Consider the following 26,857-nt stretch of genomic DNA (forward strand, 5'->3'; position numbering starts at 1 on the left):
ACCTCATCTATACTGAAGATCTAGGAGGGGATCTCCTCACTGCCAGCATTATACACCTCATCTATACTGAAGACTGGGAGGGGATCTCCTCACTGCCAGCATTATACACCTCATCTATACTGAAGATCTGGGAGGGGATCTCCTCACTGCCAGCATTATACACCTCATCTATACTGAAGATCTAGGAGGGGATCTCCTCACTGCCAGCATTATACATCTCATCTATACTGAAGATCTAGGAGGAGATCTCCTCACTGCCAGCATTATACATCTCATCTATACTGAAGACTGGGAGGGGATCTCCTCACTGCCAGCATTATACATCTCATCTATACTGAAGATCTGGGAGGGGATCTCCTCACTGCCAGCATTATACACCTCATCTATACTGAAGACTGGGAGGGGATCTCCTCACTGCCAGCATTATACACCTCATCTATACTGAAGACTGGGAGGGGATCTCCTCACTGCCAGCATTATACACCTCATCTATACTGAAGATCTAGGAGGGGATCTCCTCACTGCCAGCATTATACATCTCATCTATACTGAAGATCTAGGAGGAGATCTCCTCACTGCCAGCATTATACACCTCATCTATACTGAAGACTGGGAGGGGATCTCCTCACTGCCAGCATTATACATCTCATCTATACTGAAGATCTGGGAGGGGATCTCCTCACTGCCAGCATTATACACCTCATCTATACTGAAGATCTGGGAGGGGATCTCCTCACTGCCAGCATTATACATCTCATCTATACTGAAGATCTAGGAGGGGATCTCCTCACTGCCAGCATTATACACCTCATCTATACTGAAGATCTGGGAGGGGATCTCCTCACTGCCAGCATTATACACCTCATCTATACTGAAGATCTAGGAGGGGATCTCCTCACTGCCAGCATTATACATCTCATCTATACTGAAGATCTAGGAGGGGATCTCCTCACTGCCAGCATTATACATCTCATCTATACTGAAGATCTAGGAGGAGATCTCCTCACTGCCAGCATTATACACCTCATCTATACTGAAGATCTAGGAGGGGATCTCCTCACTGCCAGCATTATACATCTCATCTATACTGAAGACTGGGAGGGGATCTCCTCACTGCCAGCATTATACATCTCATCTATACTGAAGATCTAGGAGGAGATCTCCTCACTGCCAGCATTATACACCTCATCTATACTGAAGATCTAGGAGGGGATCTCCTCACTGCCAGCATTATACACCTCATCTATACTGATGATCTGGGAGGGGATCTCCTCACTGCCAGCATTATACATCTCATCTATACTGAAGACTGGGAGGGGATCTCCTCACTGCCAGCATTATACATCTCATTTATACTGAAGATATAGGAGGGGATCTCCTCACTGCCAGCATTATACACCTCATCTATACTGAAGACTGGGAGGGGATCTCCTCACTGCCAGCATTATACATCTCATCTATACTGAAGATCTAGGAGGGGATCTCCTCACTGCCAGCATTATACACCTCATCTATACTGAAGACTGGGAGGGGATCTCCTCACTGCCAGCATTATACACCTCATCTATACTGAAGATCTAGGAGGGGATCTCCTCACTGCCAGCATTATACACCTCATCTATACTGAAGACTGGGAGGGGATCTCCTCACTGCCAGCATTATACATCTCATCTATACTGAAGATCTAGGAGGGGTTCTCCTCACTGCCAGCATTATACACCTCATCTATACTGAAGATCTAGGAGGGGATCTCCTCACTGCCAGCATTATACACCTCATCTATACTGAAGACTGGGAGGGGATCTCCTCACTGCCAGCATTATACATCTCATCTATACTGAAGACTGGGAGGGGATCTCCTCACTGCCAGCATTATACATCTCATCTATACTGAAGACTGGGAGGGGATCTCCTCACTGCCAGCATTATACATCTCATCTATACTGAAGATCTGGGAGGGGATCTCCTCACTGCCAGCATTATACATCTCATCTATACTGATGATCTGGGAGGGGATCTCCTCACTGCCAGCATTATACATCTCATCTATACTGAAGATCTAGGAGGGTATCTCCTCACTGCCAGCATTATACATCTCATCTATACTGAAGATATAGGAGGGGATCTCCTCACTGCCAGCATTATACATCTCATCTATACTGAAGATCTAGGAGGAGATCTCCTCACTGCCAGCATTATACATCTCATCTATACTGAAGACTGGGAGGGGATCTCCTCACTGCCAGCATTATACATCTCATCTATACTGAAGACTGGGAGGGGATCTCCTCACTGCCAGCATTATACATCTCATCTATACTGAAGACTGGGAGGGGATCTCCTCACTGCCAGCATTATACATCTCATCTATACTGAAGATCTGGGAGGGGATCTCCTCACTGCCAGCATTATACATCTCATCTATACTGAAGATCTAGGAGGGGATCTCCTCACTGCCAGCATTATACACCTCATCTATACTGAAGACTGGGAGGGGATCTCCTCACTGCCAGCATTATACATCTCATCTATACTGAAGACTGGGAGGGGATCTTCTCACTGCCAGCATTATACATCTCATCTATACTGAAGATCTAGGAGGGGATCTCCTCACTGCCAGCATTATACACCTCATCTATACTGATGATCTGGGAGGGGATCTCCTCACTGCCAGCATTATACATCTCATCTATACTGAAGATCTAGGAGGGGATCTCCTCACTGCCAGCATTATACATCTCATTTATACTGAAGATATAGGAGGGGATCTCCTCACTGCCAGCATTATACATCTCATCTATACTGAAGATCTAGGAGGGGATCTCCTCACTGCCAGCATTATACATCTCATCTATACTGAAGACTGGGAGGTGATCTCCTCACTGCCAGCATTATACACCTCATCTATACTGAAGATATGGGAGGGGATCTCCTCACTGCCAGCATTATACACCTCATCTATACTGTAGATCTAGGAGGGGATCTCCTCACTGCCAGCATTATACATCTCATCTATACTGAAGATCTAGGAGGAGATCTCCTCACTGCCAGCATTATACACCTCATCTATACTGAAGATCTAGGAGGGGATCTCCTCACTGCCAGCATTATACATCTCATTTATACTGAAGATCTAGGAGGGGATCTCCTCACTGCCAGCATTATACATCTCATCTATACTGAAGATATAGGAGGGGATCTCCTCACTGCCAGCATTATACATCTCATCTATACTGAAGATCTAGGAGGGGATCTCCTCACTGCCAGCATTATACATCTCATCTATACTGAAGATCTAGGAGGAGATCTCCTCACTGCCAGCATTATACACCTCATCTATACTGAAGACTGGGAGGGGATCTCCTCACTGCCAGCATTATACACCTCATCTATACTGAAGATCTAGCAGGGGATCTCCTCACTGCCAGCATTATACACCTCATCTATACTGATGATCTGGGAGGGGATCTCCTCACTGCCAGCATTATACATCTCATCTATACTGAAGACTGGGAGGGGATCTCCTCACTGCCAGCATTATACACCTCATCTATACTGAAGATCTAGGAGGGGATCTCCTCACTGCCAGCATTATACATCTCATCTATACTGAAGATCTAGGAGGGGATCTCATCACTGCCAGCATTATACATCTCATCTATACTGAAGATCTAGGAGGGGATCTCCTCACTGCCAGCATTATACATCTCATCTATACTGAAGATATAGGAGGGGATCTCCTCACTGCCAGCATTATACATCTCATCTATACTGAAGACTGGGAGGGGATCTCCTCACTGCCAGCATTATACATCTCATCTATACTGAAGACTGGGAGGGGATCTCCTCACTGCCAGCCTTATACACCTCATCTATACTGAAGACTGGGAGGGGATCTCCTCACTGCCAGCATTATACATCTCATCTATACTGAAGACTGGGAGGGGATCTCCTCACTGCCAGCATTATACATCTCATCTATACTGAAGACTGGGAGGGGATCTCCTCACTGCCAGCCTTATACACCTCATCTATACTGAAGACTGGGAGGGGATCTCCTCACTGCCAGCATTATACACCTCATCTATACTGATGATCTGGGAGGGGATCTCCTCACTGCCAGCATTATACATCTCATCTATACTGAAGACTGGGAGGGGATCTCCTCACTGCCAGCATTATACATCTCATCTATACTGAAGATCTAGGAGGGGATCTCCTCACTGCCAGCATTATACACCTCATCTATACTGAAGACTGGGAGGGGATCTCCTCACTGCCAGCATTATACATCTCATCTATACTGAAGATCTAGGAGGGGATCTCCTCACTGCCAGCATTATACACCTCATCTATACTGAAGATCTAGGAGGGGATCTCCTCACTGCCAGCATTATACACCTCATCTATACTGAAGACTGGGAGGTGATCTCCTCACTGCCAGCATTATACACCTCATCTATACTGAAGACTGGGAGGGGATCTCCTCACTGCCAGCATTATACACCTCATCTATACTGAAGACTGGGAGGGGATCTCCTCACTGCCAGCATTATACACCTCATCTATACTGAAGATATAGGAGGGGATCTCCTCACTGCCAGCATTATACATCTCATCTATACTGAAGATCTAGGAGGGGATCTCCTCACTGCCAGCATTATACACCTCATCTATACTGAAGATCTAGGAGGGGATCTCCTCACTGCCAGCATTATACATCTCATCTATACTGAAGACTGGGAGGGGATCTCCTCACTGCCAGCATTATACACCTCATCTATACTGAAGATCTAGGAGGGGATCTCCTCACTGCCAGCATTATACACCTCATCTATACTGAAGACTGGGAGGGGATCTCCTCACTGCCAGCATTATACACCTCATCTATACTGAAGACTGGGAGGGGATCTCCTCACTGCCAGCATTATACACATCATCTATACTGAAGATCTGGGAGGGGATCTCCTCACTGCCAGCATCATACACCTCATCTATACTGAAGACTGGGAGGGGATCTCCTCACTGCCAGCATTATACACCTCATCTATACTGAAGATCTAGGAGGGGATCTCCTCACTGCCAGCATTATACACCTCATCTATACTAAAGACTGGGAGGGGATCTCCTCACTGCCAGCATTATACACCTCATCTATACTGAAGACTGGGAGGGGATCTCCTCACTGCCAGCATCATACACCTCATCTATACTGAAGACTGGGAGGGGATCTCCTCACTGCCAGCATTATACATCTCATCTATACTGAAGACTGGGAGGGGATCTCCTCACTGCCAGCATTATACATCTCATCTATACTGAAGATCTAGGAGGGGATCTCATCACTGCCAGCATTATACACCTCATCTATACTGAAGATCTGGGAGGGGATCTCCTCACTGCCAGCATTATACATCTCATCTATACTGATGATCTAGGAGGGGATCTCCTCACTGCCAGCATTATACACCTCATCTATACTGAAGACTGGGAGGGGTTCTCCTCACTGCCAGCATTATACACCTCATCTATACTGAAGATCTAGGAGGGGATCTCCTCACTGCCAGCATTATACATCTCATCTATACTGAAGACTGGGAGGGGATCTCCTCACTGCCAGCATTATACATCTCATCTATACTGAAGACTGGGAGGGGATCTCCTCACTGCCAGCATTATACATCTCATCTATACTGAAGACTGGGAGGGGATCTCCTCACTGCCAGCATTATACACCTCATCTATACTGAAGATCTAGGAGGGGATCTCCTCACTGCCAGCATTATACACCTCATCTATACTGAAGATCTAGGAGGGGATCTCCTCACTGCCAGCATTATACACCTCATCTATACTGAAGACTGGGAGGAGATCTCCTCACTGCCAGCATTATACACCTCATCTATACTGAAGATCTAGGAGGGGTTCTCCTCACTGCCAGCATTATACACCTCATCTATACTGAAGATCTAGGAGGGGATCTCCTCACTGCCAGCATTATACACCTCATCTATACTGAAGATCTAGGAGGGGATCTCCTCACTGCCAGCATTATACACCTCATCTATACTGAAGACTGGGAGGGGATCTCCTCACTGCCAGCATTATACACCTCATCTATACTGAAGATCTGGGAGGGGATCTCCTCACTGCCAGCATTATACATCTCATCTATACTGAAGATCTAGGAGGGGATCTCCTCACTGCCAGCATTATACACCTCATCTATACTGAAGACTGGGAGGGGATCTCCTCACTGCCAGCATTATACACCTCATCTATACTGAAGATCTAGGAGGGGATCTCCTCACTGCCAGCATTATACACCTCATCTATACTGAAGACTGGGAGGGGATCTACTCACTGCCAGCATTATACATCTCATCTATACTGAAGACTGGGAGGGGATCTCCTCACTACCAGCATTATACACCTCATCTATACTGAAGATCTAGGAGGGGTTCTCCTCACTGCCAGCATTATACACCTCATCTATACTGAAGACTGGGAGGGGATCTCCTCACTGCCAGCATTATACATCTCATCTATACTGAAGACTGGGAGGGGATCTCCTCACTGCCAGCATTATACATCTCATCTATACTGAAGATCTAGGAGGGGATCTCCTCACTGCCAGCATTATACACCTCATCTATACTGAAGATCTAGGAGGGGATCTCCTCACTGCCAGGATTATACATCTCATCTATACTGAAGATATAGGAGGGGATCTCCTCACTGCCAGCATTATACACCTCATCTATACTAAAGACTGGGAGGGGATCTCCTCACTGCCAGCATTATACACCTCATCTATACTGAAGACTGGGAGGGGATCTCCTCACTGCCAGCATTATACACCTCATCTATACTGAAGATCTGGGAGGGGATCTCCTCACTGCCAGCATTATACACCTCATCTATACTGAAGACTGGGAGGGGATCTCCTCACTGCCAGCATTATACATCTCATCTATACTGAAGACTGGGAGGGGATCTCCTCACTGCCAGCATTATACACCTCATCTATACTGAAGATATAGGAGGGGATCTCCTCACTGCCAGCATTATACATCTCATCTATACTGAAGACTGGGAGGGGATCTCCTCACTGCCAGCATCATATACAGTACCTCATGTTTATATTGATGACATCATGTGCCCCCTTTTTCTTACTTGTAAAAGTTCTTGTTGTACTTCTTGTCAGATGGGAATCCCATCATTCCACAGACCACGTGACTGTTCTTCTGGGTCCAACCCACATCACACACCTGTTCCCAGGTATCCCTGTATTTGATCTCTAGGATGCCCTCATTGATGGGTAGTCGGTTCTTGGCGCTGGCGATGACCGGACGCAATCGGATCTCCTCTAGCTGTCTCTGTTCTGCCTGCAGGAGAAAAATAACAACCAAGATCACAGCACAAGGAACCCTGCGGTGTCTGCAGATAGTGCTATTGGCCCCTGTTATCAGCCATGTCAGAGGGGAGGATGACTGTAGGACAGGAGAATACAGTCTATTGCTCCCTGTTATCAGCCATTTCAGGGGAGAGGATGACTGTAGGACAGGAGAATACAATCTATTGCTCCCTGTTATCAGCCATTTCAGTGGAGAGGATGACTGTAGGACAGGAGAATACAGTCTATTGCTCCCTGTTATCAGCCATTTCAGAGGAGAGGATGACTGTAGGACAGGAGAATACAGTCTATTGCCCCCTGTTATCAGCCATTTCAGGGGAGAGGATGACTGTAGGACAGGAGAATATAGTCTATTGCCCCCTGTTATCAGCCATTTCAGTGGAGAGGATGACTGTAGGACAGGAGAATACAGTCTATTGCCTCTTGTTATCAGCCATTTCAGGGGAGAGGATGACTGTAGGACAGGAGAATACAGTCTATTGCCCCCTGTTATCAGCCATTTCAGGGGAGAGGATGACTGTAGGACAGGAGAATACAATCTATTGCCCCCTGTTATCAGCCATTTCAGGGGAGAGGATGACTGTAGGACAGGAGAATACAGTCTATTGCTCCCTGTTATCAGCCATTTCAGAGGAGAGGATGACTGTAGGACAGGAGAATACAGTCTATTGCTCCCTGTTATCAGCCATTTCAGGGGAGAGGATGACTGTAGGACAGGAGAATACAGTCTATTGCCCCCTGTTATCAGCCATTTCAGTGGGGAGGATGACTGTAGGACAGGGGAATACAATCTATTGCCCCCTGTTATCAGCCATTTCAGGGGAGAGGATGACTGTAGGACAGGAGAATACAGTCTATTGCTCCCTGTTATCAGCCATTTCAGGGGAGAGGATGACTGTAGGACAGGAGAATACAGTCTATTGCCCCCTGTTATCAGCCATTTCAGGGGGGAGGATGACTGTAGGACAGGAGAATACAGTCTATTGCCCCCTGTTATCAGCCATTTCAGGGGAGAGGATGACTGTAGGACAGGAGAATACAGTCTATTGCCTCCTGTTATCAGCCATTTCAGGGGAGAGGATGACTGTAGGACAGGAGAATACAATCTATTGCCCCCTGTTATCAGCCATTTCAGGGGAGAGGATGACTGTAGGACAGGAGAATACAGTCTATTGCTCCTGTTATCAGCCATTTCAGGGGAGAGGATGACTGTAGGACAGGAGAATATAGTCTATTGCCCCCTGTTATCAGCCATTTCAGGGGAGAGGATGACTGTAGGACAGGAGAATATAGTCTATTGCCCCCTGTTATCAGCCATTTCAGCGGAGAGGATGACTGTAGGACAGGATAATACAGTCTATTGCCCCCTGTTATCAGCCATTTAAGAGGAGAGGATGACTGTAGGACAGGAGAATACAGTCTATTGCCCCCTGTTATCAGACATTTCAGGGGAGATGACTGTAGGACAGGAGAATACAGTCTATTGCTCCCTGTTATCAGCCATTTCAGGGGAGAGGATGACTGTAGGACAGGAGAATACAGTCTATTGCCCCCTGTTATCAGCCATTTCAGGGGAGAGGATGACTGTAGGACAGGAGAATATAGTCTATTGCCCCCTGTTATCAGCCATTTCAGAGGAGAGGATGACTGTAGGACAGGAGAATACAGTCTATTGTCCCTGTTATCAGCCATTTCAGGGGGGAGGATGACTGTAGGACAGGAGAATACAGTCTATTGCTCCCTGTTATCAGCCATTTCAGGGGAGAGGATGACTGTAGGACAGGAGAATACAATCTATTGCCCCCTGTTATCAGCCATTTCAGAGGAGAGGATGACTGTAGGACAGGAGAATACAGTCTATTGCTCCCTGTTATCAGCCATTTCAGAGGAGAGGATGACTGTAGGACAGAGGAATACAGTCTATTGCCCCCTGTTATCAGCCATTTCAGAGGAGAGGATGACTGTAGGACAGGAGAATACAGTCTATTGCTCCCTGTTATCAGCCATTTCAGGGGAGAGGATGACTGTAGGACAGGAGAATACAGTCTATTGCCCCCTGTTATCAGCCATTTCAGGGGAGAGGATGACTGTAGGACAGGAGAATACAGTCTATTGGCCCCTGTTATCAGCCATGTCAGAGGGGAGGATGACTGTAGGACAGGAGAATACAGTCTATTGGCCCCTGTTATCAGCCATGTCAGAGGGGAGAGGATGACTGTAGGACAGGAGAATACAGTCTATTGCTCCCTGTTATCAGCCATTTCAGAGGAGAGGATGACTGTAGGACAGGAGAATACAGTCTATTGCCCCCTGTTATCAGCCATTTCAGGGGAGAGGATGACTGTAGGACAGGAGAATACAGTCTATTGCTCCCTGTTATCAGCCATTTCAGGGGAGGATGACTGTAGGACAGGAGAATACAATCTATTGCTCCCTGTTATCAGCCATTTCAGGGGAGAGGATGACTGTAGGACAGGAGAATACAGTCTATTGCCCCCTGTTATCAGCCATTTCAGGGGAGAGGATGACTGTAGGACAGGAGAATACAATCTATTGCCCCCTGTTATCAGCCATTTCAGGGGAGAGGATGACTGTAGGACAGGAGAATACAGTCTATTGCCCCCTGTTATCAGCCATTTCAGGGGAGAGGATGACTGTAGGACAGGAGAATACAGTCTATTGCTCTCTGTTATCAGCCATTACAGGGGAGAGGATGACTGTAGGACAGGAGAATACAATCTATTGCCCCCTGTTATCAGCCATTTCAGGGGAGAGGATGACTGTAGGACAGGAGAATACAGTCTATTGCCCCCTGTTATCAGCCATTTCAGGGAGAGGATGACTGTAGGACAGGAGAATACAGTCTATTGCCCTCTGTTATCAGCCATTTCAGGGGAGAGGATGACTGTAGGACAGGAGAATACAGTCTATTGCTCTCTGTTATCAGCCATTTCAGGGGAGAGGATGACTGTAGGACAGGAGAATACAGTCTATTGCTCTCTGTTATCAGCCATTTCAGGGGAGAGGATGACTGTAGGACAGGAGAATACAGTCTATTGCCCCCTGTTATCAGCCATTTCAGAGGAGAGGATGACTGTAGGACAGGAGAATACAGTCTATTGCCCCCTGTTATCAGCCATTTCAGGGGAGAGGATGACTGTAGGACAGGAGAATACAGTCTATTGCTCCCTGTTATCAGCCATTTCAGGGGAGAGGATGACTGTAGGACAGGAGAATACAGTCTATTGCCCCCTGTTATCAGCCATTTCAGAGGAGAGGATGACTGTAGGACAGGAGAATACAATCTATTGCCCTCTGGTATCAGCCATTTCAGAGGAGAGGATGACTGTAGGACAGGAGAATACAATCTATTGCCCTCTGGTATCAGCCATTTCAGGGGAGAGGATGACTGTAGGACAGGAGAATACAGTCTATTGCTCCCTGTTATCAGCCATTTCAGGGGAGAGGATGACTGTAGGACAGGAGAATACAGTCTATTGCTCCCTGTTATCAGCCATTTCAGGGGAGAGGATGACTGTAGGACAGGAGAATACAATCTATTGCCCCCTGTTATCAGCCATTTCAGGGGAGAGGATGACTGTAGGACAGGAGAATACAGTCTATTGCCTCCTGTTATCAGCCATTTCAGGGGGGAGGATGACTGTAGGACAGGAGAATACAGTCTATTGCCCCCTGTTATCAGCCATTTCAGGGGAGAGGATGACTGTAGGACAGGAGAATACAGTCTATTGCCCCCTGTTATCAGCCATTTCAGGGGAGAGGATGACTGTAGGACAGGAGAATACAGTCTATTGCCCCCTGTTATCAGCCATTTCAGGGGAGAGGATGACTGTAGGACAGGAGAATACAATCTATTGCCCCCTGTTATCAGCCATTTCAGAGGAGAGGATGACTGTAGGACAGGAGAATACAGTCTATTGCCCCCTGTTATCAGACATTTCAGGGGAGAGGATGACTGTAGGACAGGAGAATACAATCTATTGCCCCCTGTTATCAGCCATTTCAGGGGAGAGGATGACTGTAGGACAGGAGAATACAGTCTATTGCCCCCTGTTATCAGCCATTTCAGGGAGAGGATGACTGTAGGACAGGAGAATACAGTCTATTGCCCTCTGTTATCAGCCATTTCAGGGGAGAGGATGACTGTAGGACAGGAGAATACAGTCTATTGCTCTCTGTTATCAGCCATTTCAGGGGAGAGGATGACTGTAGGACAGGAGAATACAGTCTATTGCTCTCTGTTATCAGCCATTTCAGGGGAGAGGATGACTGTAGGACAGGAGAATACAGTCTATTGCCCCCTGTTATCAGCCATTTCAGGGGAGAGGATGACTGTAGGACAGGAGAATACAGTCTATTGCCCCCTGTTATCAGCCATTTCAGGGGAGAGGATGACTGTAGGACAGGAGAATACAGTCTATTGCCCCCTGTTATCAGCCATTTCAGGGGAGAGGATGACTGTAGGACAGGAGAATACAATCTATTGCCCCCTGTTATCAGCCATTTCAGAGGAGAGGATGACTGTAGGACAGGAGAATACAGTCTATTGCCCCCTGTTATCAGACATTTCAGGGGAGAGGATGACTGTAGGACAGGAGAATACAATCTATTGCCCCCTGTTATCAGCCATTTCAGGGGAGAGGATGACTGTAGGACAGGAGAATACAGTCTATTGCCCCCTGTTATCAGCCATTTCAGGGAGAGGATGACTGTAGGACAGGAGAATACAGTCTATTGCCCTCTGTTATCAGCCATTTCAGGGGAGAGGATGACTGTAGGACAGGAGAATACAGTCTATTGCTCTCTGTTATCAGCCATTTCAGGGGAGAGGATGACTGTAGGACAGGAGAATACAGTCTATTGCTCTCTGTTATCAGCCATTTCAGGGGAGAGGATGACTGTAGGACAGGAGAATACAGTCTATTGCCCCCTGTTATCAGCCATTTCAGAGGAGAGGATGACTGTAGGACAGGAGAATACAGTCTATTGCCCCCTGTTATCAGCCATTTCAGGGGAGAGGATGACTGTAGGACAGGAGAATACAGTCTATTGCTCCCTGTTATCAGCCATTTCAGGGGAGAGGATGACTGTAGGACAGGAGAATACAGTCTATTGCCCCCTGTTATCAGCCATTTCAGAGGAGAGGATGACTGTAGGACAGGAGAATACAATCTATTGCCCTCTGGTATCAGCCATTTCAGAGGAGAGGATGACTGTAGGACAGGAGAATACAATCTATTGCCCTCTGGTATCAGCCATTTCAGGGGAGAGGATGACTGTAGGACAGGAGAATACAGTCTATTGCTCCCTGTTATCAGCCATTTCAGGGGAGAGGATGACTGTAGGACAGGAGAATACAGTCTATTGCTCCCTGTTATCAGCCATTTCAGGGGAGAGGATGACTGTAGGACAGGAGAATACAATCTATTGCCCCCTGTTATCAGCCATTTCAGGGGAGAGGATGACTGTAGGACAGGAGAATACAGTCTATTGCCTCCTGTTATCAGCCATTTCAGGGGGGAGGATGACTGTAGGACAGGAGAATACAGTCTATTGCCCCCTGTTATCAGCCATTTCAGGGGAGAGGATGACTGTAGGACAGGAGAATACAGTCTATTGCCCCCTGTTATCAGCCATTTCAGGGGAGAGGATGACTGTAGGACAGGAGAATACAGTCTATTGCCCCCTGTTATCAGCCATTTCAGGGGAGAGGATGACTGTAGGACAGGAGAATACAATCTATTGCCCCCTGTTATCAGCCATTTCAGAGGAGAGGATGACTGTAGGACAGGAGAATACAGTCTATTGCCCCCTGTTATCAGACATTTCAGGGGAGAGGATGACTGTAGGACAGGAGAAAACAATCTATTGCCCCCTGTTATCAGCCATTTCAGGGGAGAGGATGACTGTAGGACAGGAGAATACAGTCTATTGCCCCCTGTTATAAGACATTTCAGAGGGGAGGATGACTGTAGGACAGGAGAATACAGTCTATTGCCCCCTGTTATCAGACATTTCAGGGGAGAGGATGACTGTAGGACAGGAGAATACAATCTATTGCCCCCTGTTATCAGCCATTTCAGGGGAGAGGACGACTGTAGGACAGGAGAATACAGTCTATTGCCCCCTGTTATCAGCCATTTCAGAGGAGAGGACGACTGTAGGACAGGAGAATACAGTCTATTGCCCCCTGTTATCAGCCATGTCAGAGGGGAGGACGACTGTAGGACAGGAGAATACAGTCTATTGCCCCCTGTTATCAGCCATTTCAGAGGAGAGGACGACTGTAGGACAGGAGAATACAGTCTATTGCCCCCTGTTATCATCCATTTCAGGGGAGAGGATGACTGTAGGACAGGAGAATACAGTCTATTGCCCCCTGTTATCAGCCATTTCAGGGGAGAGGATGACTGTAGGACAGGAGAATACAGTCTATTGCTCCCTGTTATCAGCCATTTCAGGGGAGAGGATGACTGTAGGACAGGAGAATACAGTCTATTGCCCCTGTTATCAGCCATGTCAGGGGAGAAGATGACTGTAGGACAGGAGAATACAGTCTATTGCTCCCTGTTATCAGCCATGTCAGAGGGGAGGATGACTGTAGGACAGGAGAATACAGTCTATTGCTCCCTGTTATCAGCCATTTCAGGGGAGAGGATGACTGTAGGACAGGAGAATACAATCTATTGCTCCCTGTTATCAGCCATGTCAGGGAGAGGATGACTGTAGGACAGGAGAATACAGTCTATTGCCCCCTGTTATCAGACATTTCAGGGGAGAGGATGACTGTAGGACTGGAGAATACAGTCTATTGCTCCCTGTTATCAGCCATGTCAGGGAGAGGATGACTGTAGGACAGGAGAATACAGTCTATTGCTCCCTGTTATCAGCCATTTCAGGGGAGAGGATGACTGTAGGACAGGAGAATACAGTCTATTGCCGCCTGTTATCAGCCATTTCAGGGGAGAGGATGACTGTAGGACAGGAGAATACAATCTATTGCCCCCTGTTATCAGCCATTTCAGAGGAGAGGATGACTGTAGGACAGGAGAATACAATCTATTGCCCCCTGTTATCAGCCATTTCAGCGGAGAGGATGACTGTAGGACAGGAGAATACAATCTATTGCCCCCTGTTATCAGCCATGTCAGAGGGGAGGATGACTGTAGGACAGGAGAATACAGTCTATTGCTCCCTGTTATCAGCCATTTCAGAGGAGAGGATGACTGTAGGACAGGAGAATACAGTCTATTGCCCCCTGTTATCAGCCATTTCAGGGGGGAGGATGACTGTAGGACAGGAGAATACAGTCTATTGCTCCCTGTTATCAGACATTTCAGGAGAGAGGATGACTGTAGGACAGGAGAATACAGTGTATTGCCCCCTGTTATCAGCCATTTCAGGGGAGAGGATGACTGTAGGACAGGAGAATACAGTCTATTGCCTCCTGTTATCAGCCATGTCAGAGGGGAGGATGACTGTAGGACAGGAGAATACAATCTATTGCCCCCTGTTATCAGCCATTTCAGCGGAGAGGATGACTGTAGGACAGGAGAATACAGTCTATTGCCCCCTGTTATCAGCCATGTCAGAGGGGAGGATGACTGTAGGACAGGAGAATACAGTCTATTGCTCCCTGTTATCAGCCATTTCAGAGGAGAGGATGACTGTAGGACAGGAGAATACAGTCTATTGCTCCCTGTTATCAGCCATTTCAGGGGAGAGGATGACTGTAGGACAGGAGAATACAGTCTATTGCTCCCTGTTATCAGCCATTTCAGGGGGAGGATGACTGTAGGACAGGAGAATACAGTCTATTGCCCCCTGTTATCAGCCATTTCAGGGGAGAGGACGACTGTAGGACAGGAGAATACAGTCTATTGCCCTCTGTTATCAGCCATTTCAGAGGAGAGGACGACTGTAGGAAAGGAGAATACAGTCTATTGCTCCCTGTTATCAGCCATTTCAGGGGGAGGATGACTGTAGGACAGGAGAATACAGTCTATTGCTCCCTGTTATCAGCCATTTCAGGGGAGAGGATGACTGTAGGACAGGAGAATACAGTCTATTGCCCCCTGTTATCAGCCATTTCAGGGGAGAGGACGACTGTAGGACAGGAGAATACAGTCTATTGCCCCCTGTTATCAGCCATTTCAGGGGAGAGGACGACTGTAGGACAGGAGAATACAGTCTATTGCCCTCTGTTATCAGCCATTTCAGAGGAGAGGACGACTGTAGGACAGGAGAATACAGTCTATTGCTCCCTGTTATCAGCCATTTCAGGGGGAGGATGACTGTAGGACAGGAGAATACAGTCTATTGCTCCCTGTTATCAGCCATTTCAGGGGAGAGGATGACTGTAGGACAGGAGAATACAGTCTATTGCCCCCTGTTATCAGCCATTTCAGGGGAGAGGATGACTGTAGGACAGGAGAATACAGTCTATTGCCCCCTGTTATCAGCCATTTCAGGGGAGAGGATGACTGTAGGACAGGAGAATACAATCTATTGCTCCCTGTTATCAGCCATTTCAGAGGAGAGGATGACTGTAGGACAGGAGAATACAGTCTATTGCCCCCTGTTATCAGCCATTTCAGGGGGAGGACGACTGTAGGACAGGAGAATACAGTCTATTGCTCCCTGTTATCAGCCATTTCAGGGGGAGGACGACTGTAGGACAGGAGAATACAGTCTATTGCCCCCTGTTATCAGCCATTTCAGGGGAGAGGACGACTGTAGGACAGGAGAATACAGTCTATTGCCCTCTGTTATCAGCCATTTCAGAGGAGAGGACGACTGTAGAACAGGAGAATACAGTCTATTGCCCCCTGTTATCAGCCATTTCAGGGGGAGGATGACTGTAGGACAGGAGAATACAGTCTATTGCTCCCTGTTATCAGCCATTTCAGGGGAGAGGATGACTGTAGGACAGGAGAATACAGTCTATTGCCCCCTGTTATCAGCCATTTCAGGGGAGAGGATGACTGTAGGACAGGAGAATACAGTCTATTGCCCCCTGTTATCAGCCATTTCAGGGGAGAGGATGACTGTAGGACAGGAGAATACAGTCTATTGCCCCCTGTTATAAGCCATTTCAGAGGAGAGGATGACTGTAGGACAGGAGAATACAGTCTATTGCCCCTGTTATCAGCCATTTCAGGGGAGAGGATGACTGTAGGACAGGAGAATACAATCTATTGCCCCCTGTTATCAGCCATTTCAGGGGAGAGGATGACTGTAGGACAGGAGAATACAGTCTATTGCCCCCTGTTATCAGCCATTTCAGGGGAGAGGATGACTGTAGGACAGGAGAATACAGTCTATTGCCCCCTGTTATCAGCCATTTCAGGGGAGAGGATGACTGTAGGACAGGAGAATACAGTCTATTGCCCCCTGTTATCAGCCATTTCAGGGGGAGGATGACTGTAGGACAGGAGAATACAGTCTATTGCCCCCTGTTATCAGACATTTCAGGGGAGAGGATGACTGTAGGACAGGAGAATACAGTCTATTGCCTCCTGTTATCAGCCATTTCAGGAGAGAGGATGACTGTAGGACAGGAGAATACAATCTATTGCCCCCTGTTATCAGACATTTCACAGGAGAGGATGACTGTAGGACAGGAGAATACAGTCTATTGCCCCCTGTTATCAGCCATTTCAGGGGAGAGGATGACTGTAGGACAGGAGAATACAGTCTATTGCCCCCTGTTATCAGCCATTTCAGGGGAGAGGATGACTGTAGGACAGGAGAATACAGTCTATTGCCCCCTGTTATCAGCCATTTCAGGGGAGAGGAGGACTGAAGGACAGGAGAATACAGTCTATTGCCCCCTGTTATCAGCCATTTCAGGGGAGAGGATGACTGTAGGACAGGAGAATACAGTCTATTGCCCCCTGTTATCAGCCATTTCAGGGGGGAGGATGACTGTAGGACAGGAAAATACAGTCTATTGCTCCCTGGTATCAGCCATTTCAGGGGAGAGGATGACTGTAGGACAGGAGAATACAGTCTATTGCTCCCTGTTATCAGCCATTTCAGGGGAGAGGATGACTGTAGGACAGGAGAATACAGTCTATTGCTCTCTGTTATCAGCCATTTCAGGGGAGAGGATGACTGTAGGACAGGAGAATACAATCTATTGCCCCCTGTTATCAGCCATTTCAGGGGAGAGGATGACTGTAGGACAGGAGAATACAGTCTATTGCCCCCTGTTATCAGCCATTTCAGGGGAGAGGATGACTGTAGGACAGGAGAATACAGTCTATTGCTCCCTGTTATCAGCCATTTCAGGGGAGAGGATGACTGTAGGACAGGAGAATACAGTCTATTGCCCCCTGTTATCAGTCATTTCAGAGGAGAGGATGACTGTAGGACAGGAGAATACAGTCTATTGCCCCCTGTTATCAGCCATTTCAGGGGAGAGGATGACTGTAGGACAGGAGAATACAGTCTATTGCCCCCTGTTATCAGCCATTTCAGGGGAGAGGATGACTGTAGGACAGGAGAATACAGTCTATTGCTCTCTGTTATCAGCCATTTCAGGGGAGAGGATGACTGTAGGACAGGAGAATACAGTCTATTGCTCCCTGTTATCAGCCATTTCAGAGGAGAGGATGACTGTAGGACAGGAGAATACAGTCTATTGCCCCCTGTTATCAGCCATTTCAGGGGAGAGGATGACTGTAGGACAGGAGAATACAGTCTATTGCTCCCTGTTATCAGCCATTTCAGGGGAGAGGATGACTGTAGGACAGGAGAATACAGTCTATTGCCCCCTGTTATCAGCCATTTCAGGGGAGAGGATGACTGTAGGACAGGAGAATACAGTCTATTGCCCCCTGTTATCAGCCATTTCAGGAGAGAGGATGACTGTAGGACAGGAGAATACAATCTATTGCCCCCTGTTATCAGCCATTTCAGCGGAGAGGATGACTGTAGGACAGGAGAATACAGTCTATTGCTCCCTGTTATCAGCCATTTCAGAGGAGAGGATGACTGTAGGACAGGAGAATACAATCTATTGCCTCCTGTTATCGGCCATTTCAGGGGAGAGGATGACTGTAGGACAGGAGAATACAGTCTATTGCCTCCTGTTATCAGACATTTCAGAGGAGAGGATGACTGTAGGACAGGAGAATACAGTCTATTGCTCCCTGTTATCAGCCATTTCAGGAGAGAGGATGACTGTAGGACAGGAGAATACAATCTATTGCCCCCTGTTATCAGCCATTTCAGCGGAGAGGATGACTGTAGGACAGGAGAATACAGTCTATTGCTCCCTGTTATCAGCCATTTCAGAGGAGAGGATGACTGTAGGACAGGAGAATACAATCTATTGCCTCCTGTTATCGGCCATTTCAGGGGAGAGGATGACTGTAGGACAGGAGAATACAGTCTATTGCCTCCTGTTATCAGACATTTCAGAGGAGAGGATGACTGTAGGACAGGAGAATACAGTCTATTGCTCCCTGTTATCAGCCATTTCAGGAGAGAGGATGACTGTAGGACAGGAGAATACAGTCTATTGCCGCCTGTTATCAGCCATTTCAGGGGAGAGGATGACTGTAGGACAGGAGAATACAGTCTATTGCTCCCTGTTATCAGACATTTCAGGGGAGAGGATGACTGTAGGACAGGAGAATACAGTCTATTGCTCCCTGTTATCAGCCATTTCAGGGGAGGATGACTGTAGGACAGGAGAATACAGTCTATTGCTCCCTGTTATCAGCCATTTCAGGGGAGAGGATGACTGTAGGACAGGAGAATACAGTCTATTGCCCCCTGTTATCAGACATTTCAGCGGAGAGGATGACTGTAGGACAGGAGAATACAATCTATTGCTCCCTGTTATCAGCCATTTCAGGGGAGAGGATGACTGTAGGACAGGAGAATACAGTCTATTGCTCCCTGTTATCAGCCATTTCAGGGGGGAGGATGACTGTAGGACAGGAGAATACAGTCTATTGCCCCCTGTTATCAGCCATTTCAGGGGAGAGGATGACTGTAGGACAGGAGAATACAGTCTATTGCTCCCTGTTATCAGCCATTTCAGGGGAGGATGACTGTAGGACAGGAAAATACAGTCTATTGCTCCCTGTTATCAGCCATTTCAGGGGGGAGGATGACTGTAGGACAGGAGAATACAGTCTATTGCCCCCTGTTATCAGCCATTTCAGGGGAGAGGATGACTGTAGGACAGGAGAATACAGTCTATTGCCCCCTGTTATCAGCCATTTCAGGGGAGAGGATAACTGTAGGACAGGAGAATACAATCTATTGCTCTCTGTTATCAGCCATTTCAGGGGAGAGGATGACTGTAGGACAGGAGAATACAGTCTATTGCTCTCTGTTATCAGCCATTTCAGTGGGGAGGATGACTGTAGGACAGGAGAATACAGTCTATTGCCCCCTGTTATCAGCCATTTCAGAGGAGAGGATGACTGTAGGACAGGAGAATACAGTCTATTGCCCCCTGTTATCAGACATTTCAGGGGAGAGGATGACTGTAGGACAGGAGAATACAATCTATTGCCCCCTGTTATCAGCCATTTCAGAGGAGAGGATGACTGTAGGACAGGAGAATACAATCTATTGCCCCCTGTTATCAGCCATTTCAGGGGAGAGGATGACTGTAGGACAGGAGAATACAGTCTATTGCTCCCTGTTATCAGCCATTTCAGGGGAGAGGATGACTGTAGGACAGGAGAATACAGTTTATTTCTCCCTGTTATCAGCCATTTCAGGGGAGAGGATGACTGTAGGACAGGAGAATACAGTCTATTTCTCCCTGTTATCAGACATTTCAGGGGAGAGGATGACTGTAGGACAGGAGAATACAATCTATTGCCCCCTGTTATCAGACATTTCAGGGGAGAGGATGACTGTAGGACAGGAGAATACAGTCTATTGCCCCCTGTTATCAGCCATTTCAGGGGAGAGGATGACTGTAGGACAGGAGAATACAGTCTATTTCTCCCTGTTATCAGACATTTCAGGGGAGAGGATGACTGTAGGACAGGAGAATACAGTCTATTGCCCCCTGTTATCAGCCATTTCAGGGGAGAGGATGACTGTAGGACAGGAGAATACAGTCTATTGCCCCCTGTTATCAGCCATTTCAGGGGAGAGGATGACTGTAGGACAGGAGAATACAGTCTATTGCCCCCTGTTATCAGCCATTTCAGGGGAGGATGACTGTAGGACAGGAGAATACAATCTATTGCTCCCTGTTATCAGCCATTTCAGGGGAGAGGATGACTGTAGGACAGGAGAATACAGTCTATTGCTCCCTGTTATCAGCCATGTCAGCGGAGAGGATGACTGTAGGACAGGAGAATACAGTCTATTGCCCCCTGTTATCAGCCATTTCAGGGGAGAGGATGACTGTAGGACAGGAGAATACAGTCTATTGCTCCCTGTTATCAGCCATTTCAGAGGAGAGGATGACTGTAGGACAGGAGAATACAGTCTATTGCCCCCTGTTATCAGCCATTTCAGGCCGGGGAGAGGATGCTGCTATCTGCTGTTACAGAAGTGAGTGTTGTGCCGTCCTCCTCACCTCTATAGTGTTGGGCTCCACATAACCGGGGATCCTCTCATCCTTGCACACGACCCCAGCGTCTTCCTCATGGGTGCAGTCGCTGTTGCCCCAGCCCCGGGACTTGCAGTCAGCGATGCTCTTCTCTTTTCCTGTACATATCACATTATCCAGCCAGATCCGACCTTTAAGAAGCCAAGCAGAAGTGTGATGTTACGACAGCCATCAATGTATAGATATGCAGGGTGTATGAACCCCATCTTCAGGAAACCAAAATCACTGCGGTGACAGTTCTCACAACTAGCCATATACTCCAGTTACACACACAGCTGCAGTCCTATTTATAAGTTGCATTGGGAACAAACTGGTTTGTGTGAGTGACTGCAGCTCTGGATGTGACTGGAGCAGGCTGGGAGTGCCACATCTGGGGCTTGAGCAGGGGTTTCCCTCAGTGATTGCATAGATACATTAGATTCTACAGCTGCACAGCAATCAATGCTGAGACAGAGGGGAGGCAACGGCTGGGCCTGGGGGTGGTGTAGGAAAGGAGAATTAAGGGGCAGTAACCACTCAACAACCTAAACCACCAGGGAAGCTGACGTTAACCTCTTCACTAGCCTAGACCACCAGAGAAGCGGATATTAACCTCTTCACTAGCCTAGACCACCAGGGAAGCTGATATTAACCTCTTCACTAGCCTAGACCTCCAGAGAAGCTGACGTTAACCTCTTCACTAGCCTAGACCACCAGAGAAGCTGACGTTAACCTCTTCACTAGCCTGGCCCACCAGAGAAGCTGATATTAACCTCTTCACTAGCCTAGACCACCAGAGAAGCTGACGTTAACCTCTTCACTAGCCTAGACCACCAGAGAAGCTGACATTAACCTCTTCACTAGCCTGGCCCACCAGGGAAGCTGACGTTAACCTCTTCACTAGCCTAGACCACCAGAGAAGCGGATATTAACCTCTTCACTAGCCTAGACCACCAGGGAAGCTGATATTAACCTCTTCACTAGCCTAGACCACCAGAGAAGCTGACGTTAACCTCTTCACTAGCCTGGCCCACCAGAGAAGCTGACGTTAACCTCTTCACTAGCCTGGCCCACCAGAGAAGCTGACGTTAACCTCTTCACTAGCCTAGACCACCAGAGAAGCTGATATTAACCTCTTCACTAGCCTAGACCACCAGAGAAGCCGACGTTAACCTCTTCACTAGCCTAGACCACCAGAGAAGCCGACATTAACCTCTTCACTAGCCTAGACCACCAGAGAAGCTGACATTAACCTCTTCACTAGCCTGGCCCACCAGAGAAGCTGATATTAACCTCTTCACTAGCCTAGACCACCAGAGAAGCTGACGTTAACCTCTTCACTAGCCTAGCCCACCAGAGAAGCTGACATTAACCTCTTCACTAGCCTAGACCACCAGAGAAGCTGACATTAACCTCTTCACTAGCCTAGACCACCAGAGAAGCCGACGTTAACCTCTTCACTAGCCTAGACCACCAGAGAAGCCGACGTTAACCTCTTCACTAGCCTAGACCACCAGAGAAGCCGACGTTAACCTCTTCACTAGCCTAGACCACCAGAGAAGCCGACGTTAACCTCTTCACTAGCCTGGCCCACCAGAGAAGCTGACGTTAACCTCTTCACTAGCCTGGCCCACCAGAGAAGCTGACGTTAACCTCTTCACTAGCCTGGCCCACCAGAGAAGCTGACGTTAACCTCTTCACTAGCCTAGACCACCAGAGAAGCGGATATTAACCTCTTCACTACCCCAAACCACCAGAGAAGCTGACATTAACCTCTTCACTAGCCTAGCCCACCAGAGAAGCCAACATTAACCTTTTCACTAGCCTAGACCACCAGAGAAGCCGACGTTAACCTCTTCACTAGCCTAGACCACCAGAGAAGCTGACGTTAACCTCTTCACTAGCCTGGCCCACCAGAGAAGCTGATATTAACCTCTTCACTAGCCTGGCCCACCAGAGAAGCTGATATTAACCTCTTCACTAGCCTGGCCCACCAGAGAAGCTGATATTAACCTCTTCACTAGCCTGGCCCACCAGAGAAGCCGACGTTAACCTCTTCACTAGCCTAGACCACCAGAGAAGCGGATATTAACCTCTTCACTACCCCAAACCACCAGAGAAGCTGACATTAACCTCTTCACTAGCCTAGCCCACCAGAGAAGCTGATATTAACCTCTTCACTAGCCTAGCCCACCAGAGAAGCGGATATTAACCTCTTCACTAGCCTGGCCCACCAGAGAAGCTGACGTTAACCTCTTCACTAGCCTGGCCCACCAGAGAAGCTGACGTTAACCTCTTCACTAACCTGGCCCACCAGAGAAGCTGACGTTAACCTCTTCACTAACCTAGCCCACCAGAGAAGCTGACGTTAACCTCTTCACTAGCCTGGCCCACCAGAGAAGCTGACGTTAACCTCTTCACTAGCCTGGCCCACCAGAGAAGCGGATATTAACCTCTTCACTAGCCTAGCACACCAGAGAAGCCGACATTAACCTCTTCACTAGCCTAGCACACCAGAGAAGCCGACGTTAACCTCTTCACTAGCCTAGACCACCAGAGAAGCCGACGTTAACCTCTTCACTAGCCTAGACCACCAGAGAAGCTGACGTTAACCTCTTCACTAGCCTAGCCCACCAGAGAAGCTGACGTTAACCTCTTCACTAGCCTGGCCCACCAGAGAAGCCGACGTTAACCTCTTCACTAACCTGGCCCACCAGAGAAGCTGACATTAACCTCTTCACTAACCTAGCCCACCAGAGAAGCTGACGTTAACCTCTTCACTAGCCTGGCCCACCAGAGAAGCGGATATTAACCTCTTCACTAGCCTAGCACACCAGAGAAGCCGACATTAACCTCTTCACTAGCCTAGCACACCAGAGAAGCCGACGTTAACCTCTTCACTAGCCTAGACCACCAGAGAAGCCGACGTTAACCTCTTCACTAGCCTAGACCACCAGAGAAGCTGACGTTAACCTCTTCACTAGCCTAGCCCACCAGAGAAGCTGACGTTAACCTCTTCACTAGCCTGGCCCACCAGAGAAGCCGACGTTAACCTCTTCACTAACCTGGCCCACCAGAGAAGCTGACATTAACCTCTTCACTAACCTAGCCCACCAGAGAAGCTGACGTTAACCTCTTCACTAGCCTGGCCCACCAGAGAAGCGGATATTAACCTCTTCACTAGCCTAGCACACCAGAGAAGCCGACATTAACCTCTTCACTAGCCTAGCACACCAGAGAAGCAACTTTCTCTGGTGGTATTAGTCACTATCTTAATATTATTCAAAATATGGCAGCATTAGTCACAGTCTGGTGGTTTTATTTACTGTTGGTATTTGTCACTGTTTGGTGGTAATTATTTTCTGGTGGTATTAGTTACTGTCTGGTAATACTAGTCACCTTATGGTGGTATTAGTCACAACCTGGCGGTTTTATGTACTGACTGGTGGGATTAATTACAGTCTGGCGGTATTATTTACTGACTGGCTATATTAATCACAGTCTGGCGGTATTACATACTGACTCGCGATATTAGTCACTGTCTGGCGGTATTATTTACTAACTAGCGGTCTAGTCATAGTCTGGTGGTATTATTTACTGACTGGCTTTATTAGTCACAGTATAGTGGTTTTATTTACCGTCTGGCAGTATTAGTCACTGTGTGGCAGTATTATTTACTGACTGGCAGTATTAGTCACCGTTTGGCTACTTTATTTACTGACTGGCGGTATTAGTCACTGTCTGGTGGTATTATATACACAGTCTGGTGGTATTAATCACTGGTGTTGTTTTTTTTTACTGTCTGGCGGTATTAGTCAATGTCTGACCAGGTTACTCATTGTATGGTTCACTCAATGAAGATGAACAATGTGCTCCAACCTTCTGGTAGATTGGAGTGTGCTGTGTAGGTCGGGCCCTGACTGTCCGGACGGTGACCCACCTATTCCTTTCCCATACTTGGCGCTGTGCGTCCATGCAGTTGCCTCCGTAAATCCCAGGTGACGGCAGAGAATGTGCGCGTTCTCCATTGTGAAGTCGTCATCGCAGATGGTGCCCCATTCCTGGTTGTAGAAGACTTCTATCCGACCCTCATTGTGTTTCCGCGGGTATCCTGCCAGGCGGAACTTCAGAGGACTGCTCTGTGCGGAGGGCCGGTTGGTGGGCGCTGCGGTTTGTTGGGTCCATGTGGGAACAATGGTGGAGAGTGTGCAAAACGCCCAGAGAGCAGCCGATAGAGGGAGCATAGTGTTTGACCCTGAGAAGACCAACCACAGACGTTACCAACGTGTCCACGACTAGTGGATGATGAGCTCCATCATGTTATCACACAGCGCCTGGTGGATTATGACCCCCACCACCACACCCCATGATGTTATCATCACACACAACCCGGCAGATGATGACCCCCTCCACCACACCCCATAAATGATCTCATCACACACAACCCGGCAGATGATGACCCCCCTCCACCACACCCCATAAATGATCTCATCACACACAACCCGGCAGATGATGACCCCCCTCCACCACACCTCATAAATGATCTCATCACACACAACCCGGAAGATGATGACCCCCTCCACCACACCCCATAAATGATCTCATCACACACAACCCGGAAGATGATGACCCCCTCCACCACACCCCATAAAGGATCTCATCACACACAACCCGGAAGATGATGACCCCCCCACCACACCCCATAAATGATCTCATCACACACAACCCGGAAGATGATGACCCCCTCCACCACACCCCATAAATGATCTCATCACACACAACCCGGAAGATGATGACCCCCTCCACCACACCCCATAAATGATCTCATCACACACAACCCGGAAGATGATGACCCCCCCACCATCACCACACCCCATAATGTTATCATCACACATGTTATCATGCTGCTTGGGGACATGTCACCACTGAGGCCAGTCACTGGCTGCTTAAGTACACATTGAAGTTCAGCGAAGATGGCCCGGGACCCACGGAGCCAGAACTGAGCGGCAGGGACAAAGTAAGTGTAGTTCACTTCACAAAAAAGTAAGTTGTAAAAAGAAAACTTTAATTACGCTAGACCAGCAGTGATACTGGCATTAATAGTTATCTGTCCTTGACCACCATGGGTGCCGACATAAACCACTACACAGCTCTAGACCATTAAAGATACTGACATGAACTCCTTCACTGTCCTAATCCACAAAGGAAACTAGCAGTAACCCATTCACTGCCCAAGACCACCAAGGATTCAGGCATGAACAACTTTACAGGCCCAGACCACCAAGAAATTAAGATATTGACCCTTTCACTGTCCTGGACCACCAGGGATACAGACATGAACCTATGCACTGTGTATTTAGGAGTTGTAAGGTAGGGCCAGGTAACAGAGGCTTGGCACCAGGGAACAGGACAGCCTCGGAGCTAATAATGGTCAACAGCTGGTCAACCTAGACTTCCACTAACAGAATAGATGCCAGTGGTGGATGTAGCCTCAGTGGTTGCTGGGTGCATAGGTGGTACATCACACAACATTATGGGGTGTGGTGGTGCCGCCCCTTCTATCTATGTGAATTAAAGTGGAGTGGTGAAGAGACCAAGTACTAGACGAGACCTGTCTACTACACATCGGAGGACCATAGGAAGGAATATCACAATACACTAAAGACGAGATCCAGTGACCTAGACCAGCAGTAGCCTCCATACTTCTGGAGAACATGAGAGTCCATTATAAATCCACTAATATAACCGTCTCTTTCTGAGGGAGCTGCTGAATGAAGCATCTGTACTCTACACAAAGTCTGGACCCCGGAAAAACAAACACAGCAAGGCCGGGATAACACGGCTGG

At 47.8% G+C, this 26,857-nt stretch overlaps 1 protein-coding gene across 5 annotated transcripts in view; it reads right to left on the reverse strand.

Annotated features, from left to right (window-relative positions):
• LOXL3 (lysyl oxidase like 3) overlaps nt 1–26,857 on the reverse strand; it is a 94,047-nt gene that overhangs the window by 44,497 nt on the left and 22,693 nt on the right. For all 5 annotated transcript variants that reach the window (XM_040419498.1, XM_040419499.1, XM_040419497.1 and 2 more), the window contains exons 2-4: nt 24,952–25,266; nt 21,000–21,163; nt 7,177–7,388 (exon numbers count right to left, since the gene is read on the reverse strand). In XM_040419498.1, the coding sequence (XP_040275432.1) occupies nt 7,177–7,388; nt 21,000–21,163; nt 24,952–25,255 (680 nt within the window). In that variant the 5' untranslated portion in view covers nt 25,256–25,266. The remainder of the gene's footprint in view (nt 1–7,176; nt 7,389–20,999; nt 21,164–24,951; nt 25,267–26,857) is intronic.

This window comes from Bufo bufo, chromosome 2, assembly GCF_905171765.1.
Source record: "Bufo bufo chromosome 2, aBufBuf1.1, whole genome shotgun sequence".
NCBI classification, from domain to species: domain Eukaryota; kingdom Metazoa; phylum Chordata; class Amphibia; order Anura; family Bufonidae; genus Bufo; species Bufo bufo.